Genomic DNA, 10074 nt, shown 5'->3' on the forward strand with positions numbered 1-10074 from the left:
GGTACTTTATATTTGGTAAGGTTTTTTTCAATTTAATGACTTCTCTTTCTCACATTTAATAGATGAAATTTGCAAATTTAGGTTATTTGACAGGCGGACTTGAAAATCATATTTTATATATTATTTCACACATTTAAATAATTACATCAATTGATAATGATAAATTTATTCATTCTTAGTAAATTACAAAAATTTTTTTTTATTTTTATGGTAAATTCTACGTATTTTTGCATATTTTCTAATGGCTAAAAAATTGACAGTTTTCAGCACCTCATATACTTTAAAGTCATATTTTGCAATAAATAATTAAAATTTTAATAAAATTCTTTTCATTTCGTGATCTTGATAACTTCAAAATCATTCCTGCAAAGTATTATAATTTTTAAAAATTAGTCAGCGACCACTTCAGTCGAAATATAATGGATTGACCCTTATTAGAAATTTAATAAAATAAAAAGTCCGTGTCTACTAAAAATTTATATTGAATTAGAAAAATTCTAAGTAGTCTATGCCAATAATAAATAATAAATAAATAAGTAATCAATAATAAAAAATAGTAATAATATTAATAATAATTGTAATAATAATAATAATTATAAGAGTAAAAAAAAAAAATAATAATAATAATAATAATAATTATAATAATATTAATAATTATTATTATTATTATAATAATAATAATAGTAATACTAATAATAATAATAAATGCCACAAATAATAAACAATCAATAAATGTTTACAGAAAAACAAGCATCAACGAATGAAAATACAAAATTACAAGAGAATTCTCAACATGATTTAAAAGCAAAATCAATGAATGTAGACAGTTCACAAGATACTATACAGTTTGAGAAATTAACTACAAACATTGAATTGACATCGAATGCAAATAATGTGACTAAAGATATTAGTGATGAAGAAAAAAAGATTGTCGATGACAAAGCGAAAGAAATGGCAGAACAAATTGACAATGATAATGATAATAATAATAATAATAATAATGATGAGGGGGAAAAAATAAATCAAGAGGATAAAAATAAAGATGAATATACCTGGCCCATTGGAGTGTCATGGAAACCAATCAATGAGTTTGACAAAATGATGATGAGAGAAAAGAAGAAGAATAATCGAAAAAAAGTCAAAGTACTTTATATAACAATCGGTTACGTCTTCTTTTCTTTTCATTTTTTTTTTTAATTTTTTTGCAATTTTTTTTTTCGTCGTTCTTTTTCTTTTCTTTTTTTTTATTATCTCGCAATAATCCTTTTGTTATAGTCGCGAACCACTGGAGCTTGTACAAGCAGGTCTCAATCGAGGTTATCCCCTCGCGCGTATCCCTTCCCCCCACCCCCCGCCAACCAAAGAATTGCCAAGTCATTCGGTCGCTTCTTTCCTCCAATGTGCTATTAAATTTCCTGGTGTGGGTTCTAATGTTCCATTGCAACTCTCATATAGAGTTTTAAACAGTTTATTTCCGCTGCGTTACAACTTTTTTTTCTTTCTTTACGCATTAATTTTTTATTCTCAATTTACTCTAATTGTAGTAAAATTAGTAAGAATTAGTAAATTTTTTTACTAATAATTAGTAATTTTGTTTACTAATTGTGAAAAGGAAGAAAATTGTATATTTATGAAAAATTAGTTATTTTTGACTAATGCAGAAAAATTAAATGACAAAAAAAATTCTATTCTATAGTTAAAAAAAAATAACACTTGTATTTCTGTCTCACCAAAAATTTCTTTACTACTGAAGAAATATAAATTCTTTATAATTTTATTGTCTAACCAAATCCTTTTGAACAAAGTAAAAAATTAAAAGATTCAATTCTGTCTGACTAAATTTTCTTGTACTACTTAAAAAATGAAATACTGCAACATTCCATTTTGTCTGATCATAAATGTTTTTACTACTTAAAAAATCCTTTAAAATTCGATTCCGTCTAATCAAAACTTCTTTAACTACTCTAAAATTATAAAAAATCCTATAAAGTTTAATTTGTTTGAACAAAAACTACTTTTACTACTTACAAACAATTATAATTTGATTCCGGCTGACTATAGCTTTTCTTACTACTTAAAAATTAAAATTACTATTTTGAATTGTTTTGTCTGATCAAAATGTTTTTACTACTTAAAAATAATTACAATTTGTTACCGTTTGACTATAAATTTTTGTACTACTTAAAAATTAAAAATAGAAAGTTTACTTCGTCTGACCAAAAAATTTTTATACTACTTGAAATAATTAAAATTTGATTCCGTCTGACCATTAATTTTTGTACTACTTAAAAATAAAAATACGATACTAAATTTTACTGCCTGACCAAAACATTTTTACTACTTAAAAATTTTTAATACTATATGGAATTTAACTGTCTGACCAAAAACTTCTATTACTACTTAAAAATAAAAAATAACAGTTTACTTCGTCTGACGAAAAGTTTTCTTTATTACTTAAAAATAATTAAACTTTTGTTCCGTCCGACTATAGCCTTTCTTACTACTTAAAATAGTAATACAATACTGAATTTTTCTGTCTGACCAAAACGTTTTTACTACTGAAAAATTAAAAATACTTTATTCAATTTTACTGTCTGAACAAACCTTTTTTTACTACTTAAAAATCATCTGAATTAAATTATGTCTGACCATATCGTTTTTTACTACTTAAAATTTTTTTAAATGTAAAATTTACACAATTGAACCAAAAAATTATTTTTCTACTTAAAAATAATTAAAATTTGATTCCGTCTGACCATAGCTTTACTTACTACTTAAAAATAAGACTATATTGAATTTTTCTGTCTGACCAAAAACTTCTTCTACTACTTAAAAATAAAAAATATAAAGTTTACTACGTCTGATCAAAAAATTTATTTACTACTTAAAAATAATTAATATTTGATTCCGTCTGACCATTAATTTTTGTACTACTTAAAAATAAAAAACTACAGTTTACTTCGTCTGATCATAGCTTTTCTTACTACTTTAAAATAAAAATATTGAATTTTTCTGTCTGACCAATATGTTTATACTACTTAAAAATTAAAAATACTTTATTAAATTTTTCTGTCTGACTAAAAACTTCTTCTACTACTTAAAAATAATTAATATTTGATTCCGTCTGACCATTAATTTTTGTACTACTTAAAAATAAAAAATTACAGTTTACTTCGTCTGACCAAAAGTTTTTTTTACTACTTAAAAATAATTGAACTTTTGTTCCGTCTGACTATAGCCTTTTTTACTACTTAAAATTAGTAATACAATACTGAATTTTTCTGTCTGACCAAAACGTTTTTACTACTTAAAAATTAAAAATATAAAGTTTACTACGTCTAATCAAAAAATATATTTACTACTTAAAAATAATTAACATTTTATTCCGTCTGACCATTAATTTTTGTACTACTTAAAAATAAAAAACTACAGTTTACTTCGTCTGATCATAGCTTTTCTTACTACTTAAAAATAAAAATATTGAATTTTTCTGTCTGACCAATATGTTTATACTACTTAAAAATTAAAAATACTTTATTAAATTTTACTGTCTGACCAAAACTTTTTTTACTACTTAAAAATAATTAATATTTGATTCCGTCTGACCATTAATTTTTGTACTACTTAAAAATAAAAAATTACAGTTTACTTCGTCTGACCAAAAGTTTTTTTTACTACTTAAAAATAATTAAACTTTTGTTCCGTCTGACCATTAATTTTTGTACTACTGAAAAATCATCAGAATTAAATTATGTCTGACCATATCGTTTTTTACTACTTAAAATTTTTTTAAATGTAAAATTTACACAATTGAACCAAAAAATTCTTTTTCTACTTAAAAATAACTTAAATTCGATTCTGTCTGACTAAAATTCTTCTGCTACTTAAAAAATAAAATACTTCTAAATTCCATTCTTTCTGATCAAAAAAAAATTTACTGCTAAAAAAATCCTTCTAAATTCTATGCCGTCTGCCCAAAATTTCTTTTACTAGTTAAAAATTTGTTTAAACTATTAGGTTAAATGAGTCTGACTAAAAACTGATTTCACTACTCAAAAAGTATATTCAATAATTTCCTTTTCATTTTAAATCAATAAATAAGAAAAAAAATTTCATAAATTTAAATTTTCAGATTATACCGATCCCTGAAAATGAGGAAGAAATGAAGAAGTTGATCTTGGACGTTCGCCATAAGGCGACAATATATAGATCCTATTATCGTCACTGGTTAGAAACTGGAAAAAGGGTATGAAAAAATGTCATCTTTTATGAAAATAAAAAAAAAATGATTTACCTAAACAAATTAAATTATAAATTTACTATAATCGAACAATTTTTTCTACATTGTATTGTTTATCAATATTTAATTTTTAATATTTATTAATATTATCATTTTTCCTATTCTTTACATTTATTTTCTTTGTATTCTTTATTTTTATTTTCTTTACAGTTTTTTGCATTTTTTCAAAGTATTTTAAAAATTTGTATTTAAAAAATTAAAAATTCGTAAAATTGTAAATATTAATTAAAAAAAAAAATTCTATTAACTTTTTTTCTAATAAAATTTATGAGACTTCATTTTCATTAGGCTAAAAATGAAATGTTGGATAGAGATGTGATGAAAACAGAAATGGTTTATACACACGAGGAAATACCTTACTTCTTTTACATGAAATGCGATCCAGATATTGCGATAGGAATCGAACATGATGACGAAGAAATTCTTTTACCAGATACCAAGCGTGAAAGGATTTCCTCTAATTACGTTAATTTGTATTTTAATCTCGTCGACAAACCAGGTAAAGGCGGAAAACCATGGATTTAAAGAGTTAATTACAAAAATAAAAATCCTTTAATTATACGATTCATTTTCATAAAAAAAAAAGAAATTTCACTTTATTAAATAAAACCCACCTTTTTTTTCCCTCTATATTCTGTCTCATTTATTTTTATCACAATATTAATATATTTAAATGAATTGAATTAATTATTTTAATTAAAAAAAAAATTGTTCAAGATACAAAAAAGAAGTAATAATAAATTTTTCATTAATTTTACAAGATAAATTAAAATATTGTTATCAAATATAAAATTTTGATAAATTTATTATTTTTTGATTTTCTATTTATTTTTGAAAATTAAAAAAAAGGATATTGAGTTTTTTGATTAAAAAAAAGATACTTTTTTTTGACAATATTTCAAAGATTGAAAAACCTTTTTTTTTTTGTTGCAAAAAAAAAGTAATATCAGAATGTGAAAAAGAGACTTTATTTATCGAAGCGTCTTTCAGCTATTCTACGGCACTTTATTGTAAAGCAAACGAGAAATTTCGCTTGACACTCGATAAAAGGTCAACATAACAGAAAAAAAATGCACTCGATCTTATTTTAAAGATAACCTCTTCTTTTCGTATAAACAAAATTGTCAAAAATGTATTTAATTAAAGTAATTTAAAAAAAATAGCTGATAACAAATTTTATTGGAAAAAATTTTTTTAAAAGACATTTTCTTTTAATATAAACAAAAATATTTTTTTCAAAGAATTTTTAATGGAAAAATATATTTTTTTTTGGGGAAAAATAATTTTGAGTATAAAATCTAATTGGCTGGAAATTATTCGTTTGATTTTTAGTTATATTTATATAATTGAATCGTTTGAAATTTTCCTTTTTTTTTCCTCTTGTAGAAAAAAATTAAATGACGATGTTTTATGGTAAATAAAATTTAAAAAATAAGACAAATACAGCGTTTTTAATCTAATTGGTCTTGTTGTTTAATGATCAATTAAGAGAATACCATTTGGCACGTTTGCATCGTTGTATGTGCAACCAATTGCAATATTAATTAATATTTACATCAGATATTCGATCTTAATTAGACACTATTAAATTTTCACTGTGCATCACTTTTAATATATATATATATAAAACAAATGTTATAACGCAATGTTATGTATAATTGGAAAACAGTTATTGAATTACTCGCGTCGTTCTTTTCCACTCGAAAAATGCAAGCTATGTGTTTTTTATTATTATTATTATCATTTTTTTTTTTTTTTTTTTTTTTTTAATTAAAGTTTGCTATTCTTGTCGGTTTAAAATTGCAATTGGTTTTGTAGGTTAGTTATTTTTTTCACATAATTTTTAAATGAAAAAGAAAAGAACAGGAGATAAATTTCCAGTGAAGTGGTAAAAAGCTCTATTTAGAAAATTACAACACTGAATTTTAGTTTTATAATGATGTAAAAAAAAAAAAAAATATTAAGGGGATTTTTTTTTTTAAAGGGAGAATGAGAAAAAAAGCTAAAAAAAACAAAATGTGAAAAAACGAGCATTTCAAGGATGAGATTTAGAATCACCAACTCGTAAATCTCTGTTTTTATTTATTTATTTCCGCTTACTTTCACGGAGAAACCTAAAGACGACTCGTCATGTTTCCAGGAATGATTTAGCATCGCATGCAAACCAACCAGTTAACCTCATTCGAAAATATTTTTTTTTTTTATTTTGTCTAAAGTACATATGTTTTTTTTTTTTTTTTAAACGAAAATTGTATTTTTTTGGTTAATTTAGTTATTTTTAGATTAATATTTGTGTATATTATTTTGTTTAGGGAAAAAAAAATTTGAAAAATCATTTTTTACATATAAGAAACTAAAAAACAGTTCTTTGTGAAACTAATTTTAGTTTTCTAAAATGTAATCAATAAACAAAAAAAATTATAAAACAATCTTTAGAAAATTGAATTTTTGCGGATTATTTTTCATTTCTATTGTTTGAATCTCGTTTTCGAGGGACTTATTAAAAAGCGAGATTCAATCTAGTAATAAAGTATTATTCTCAGGCTTGAATCGCGTTTTAATCAATCTTTAATCTTTAATCTCTCTCACCTTTTCAGCAGAAACTCAAAAAAAAAAAAAAAAAAGAAAAACTATTCGTACTCGTTATCCCTTCACAGTCCGAATGTTCGGTTTTGTAATTCACGAGCACGATTTTATCATCGAAGAATGTTGGCACTTGCACAATGGAAATTAATATTAATAATTGCTTTTCGAAAAATTATGACTTTCGATTACAGAAAGTTTCTATTTGCAATGAAGTTTATAAGAATAATAGAAGTTATATAAATTTTTTTTTCAAAACTTTTCACATTATTTTTAAAACTAAAAAATGAATGTGTAAATTTATGTATATATATAAAGGTAAATTTATTTTTAAAAATTCAATAAATATTTAAAATATTCATATATTTATTGACTATTGAAAAATTCTAATGGACATTTTTATAATAAAAATGCAATTATAAAATATTTTTAGAAAAAAAAAAAAAAACCATTCACGATTATTAATATATGGTTTTGTATCGTCAAAAATGATTGATTTTGTGTGTGTGGGGCAGTTAAATTCTGTCAGGATTGACCTAAAAAAGAGGGAGGATAGAGGAAAAAAAAAATTCAATGTTGATTTATATGCTTTAAAACCAGATATTACAATTGTGAATGATATTAAAGATTTTGAGACTAAATTGCTTTGTTTTTCTTTTAATTTTTAATAATTTTTATTAATTATTAATAATTCTCAATCATTTTTTAATAATTTTCAATAATTTTTTAATAATTTTCAATAATTTTAATTAATAACTAATAATTTAATTAATTAACAATAAAGAAAGTAAGTTATTAACAAATGTAATAATTAGCAATTACAATTACAATGTAAAAAAATTGAAAGATTCGATTATGTCTGACTAAACTTTCTTTTACTACTTAAAAAATGAAATACATCAAAATTCCATTTCATCTGATCAAAATTTTTTTTACTACTTAAAAGATTCTTTAAAATTCGATTCCGTCTGATCAAAACTTCTTTTACTACTTAAAACGAATTAAAATTTAATTCCGTCTGACCATAAATTTTTGTACTACTTAAAAATAAAAAAAACTATATTGAGCTATACTGTCTGACTAAAACTTCTTTTACTACTTTAATATAAAAAACTATAAAATTTACTTCGTCTGGCCAAAATTTTTTATACTACTTAAAAAAATTAAAATTTGATTCCGTCTGACCATAGCTTTTCTTACTACTTAAAAATTAAAATTTGCCATTTTGAATTTTTTTTCTATGATCAAAATATTTTTACTACTTAAAAATATTTATAATTTGACACCGTCTGACTATAAATTTTTGTACTACTTAAAAATAAAAAACTACAGTTCACTTCGTCTAACCGTAGCTTTTGTTACTACTTAAAAATAAAAAAATTGAATTTTTCTGTCTGACCAATTCGTTTATACTACTTAAAAATTAAAAATACTTTATTAAATTTTACTGTCTGACCAAAACTTTTTTTACTACTTAAAAATAATTAAAATTTGATTCCGTCTGACCGTTGCTTTTCTTACTACTACAAAATAATAGTATATTGAATTTTTCTGTCTGACCAAAAACTTCTTATACTACTTAAAAATAAAAAAATATAAAGTTTACTACGTCTGACCAAAAAATATATTTACTATTTAAAATTAATTAAAATAAAAATACGATATTGAATTTTACTGCCTCACCAAAAACTTCTTCTACTACTTAAAAATTAAAAATAATTTATTAAATTTTACTGTCTGACCAAAACTTTTTTTACTACTTAAAAATAATTAAATTTGATTCAGTCTGACCATAGCTTCTCTTAGTACTTAAAAATAATAATATATTGAATTATACTGTTTGACTAAAACTTCTTCTACTACTTAAAAATAAAAAAAATATAAAGTTTACTACGTCTGATCAAAAAACATATTTACTACTTAAAAATAATTATAATTTGATTCAGTCTGACCATTAATTTTTGTACTACTTAAAAATAAAAAACTACAGTTTACTTCGTCTAACCGTAGCTTTTCTTACTACTTAAAAATAAAAATATTGAATTTTTCTGTCTCACCAATACGTTTATACTACTTAAAAATTAAAAATACTTTATTAAATTTTATTGTCTGACCAAAACTTTTTTACTACTTAAAAATAATTAAAATTTGATTCCGTCTGACCGTTGCTTTTCTTACTACTAAAAAATAATAATATATTGAATTTTTCTGTCTGACCAAAAACTTCTTCTACTACTTAAAAATAAAAAAATATAAAGTTTACTACGTCTGACCAAAAAATATATTTACTATTTAAAATTAATTAAAATAAAAATACGATATTGAATTTTACTGCCTCACCAAAAACTTCTTCTACTACTTAAAAATTAAAAAATTGAATTTTTCTGTCTGACCAATACGTTTATACTACTTAAAAATTAAAAATACTTTATTAAATTTTTCTGTCTGACTAAAAACTTCTTCTACTACTTAAGAATAAAAAATATAAAGTTTACTACGTCTGATCAAAAAATATATTTACTACTTAAAAATAATTAAAATTTGATTCAGTCTGACCATAATTTTTTTCTGCTACTTGAAAAAATACGATATTCGATTTTTTTTGTCTCACCAAAACGTTTTTACTACTTAAAACTCAAAAATAGTTAACTGAATTTTACCGTCTGACCAAAACCATTTTTAGCATTTAAAAAAAATGAAAATTCTCAAAAATGATGAAAAAAAATGCCTTCAAAAGAAATAAATAAAAATTTTCAGAGAAAAAAATATCCCCCGAATATTTATTCATTGTCGAATATAATGAAAGAATGTTTTTAAAAAAACGAGACCTTTTATCTGTATATAATATATATATAGACGCTAGTCAGAAATTATAATTTTTTTTTCATCCCGTGTTAAAGGAGGATTTTTCGTTTTCTCTTGTTCGATACGAAAAAAATCCAAGCGCATTGTGGTTATATTGAAAAGCCCCGGTCTTTTCTACTCTATAAGGAGGGAAAGGAAAAAAAAATGTTTAAGTACGGGGAAAATCCTGCGAGAGAAGCGCGTGCGCTTCTTCTCAAGAGCGGAGAATCAGTGGTCGAGAGGGGCTGCTACCCCCCCCCTCTAACCCCCACCACCCCCCCCCCCCCCTTTTGCAAGCTTCCAGTACTCTTTCATGTGAAACTCCAGTACTAACACGGTACTCCGGA

At 23.2% G+C, this 10074-nt stretch overlaps 1 protein-coding gene across 1 annotated transcript in view; it reads left to right on the forward strand.

The window, feature by feature from the left end:
• Positions 1-4932, forward strand: part of LOC127283049 (uncharacterized protein PF3D7_1120000-like) — a 44691-nt gene extending 39759 nt beyond the window's left edge. The window contains exons 10-12 of the mRNA XM_051307709.1: positions 743-1143; positions 4133-4246; positions 4589-4932. Of these exons, the coding sequence (XP_051163666.1) occupies positions 743-1143; positions 4133-4246; positions 4589-4825 (752 nt within the window). The 3' untranslated portion in view covers positions 4826-4932. The remainder of the gene's footprint in view (positions 1-742; positions 1144-4132; positions 4247-4588) is intronic.
• The last annotated feature ends 5142 nt before the right edge of the window (positions 4933-10074 follow it).

The sequence above is a fragment of the Leptopilina boulardi genome, unplaced genomic scaffold (genome assembly GCF_019393585.1).
Source record: "Leptopilina boulardi isolate dan_hultmark-lab unplaced genomic scaffold, ZJU_Lbou_2.1 LbouV2_305, whole genome shotgun sequence".
Taxonomy (NCBI): Eukaryota; Metazoa; Arthropoda; class Insecta; order Hymenoptera; family Figitidae; genus Leptopilina; species Leptopilina boulardi.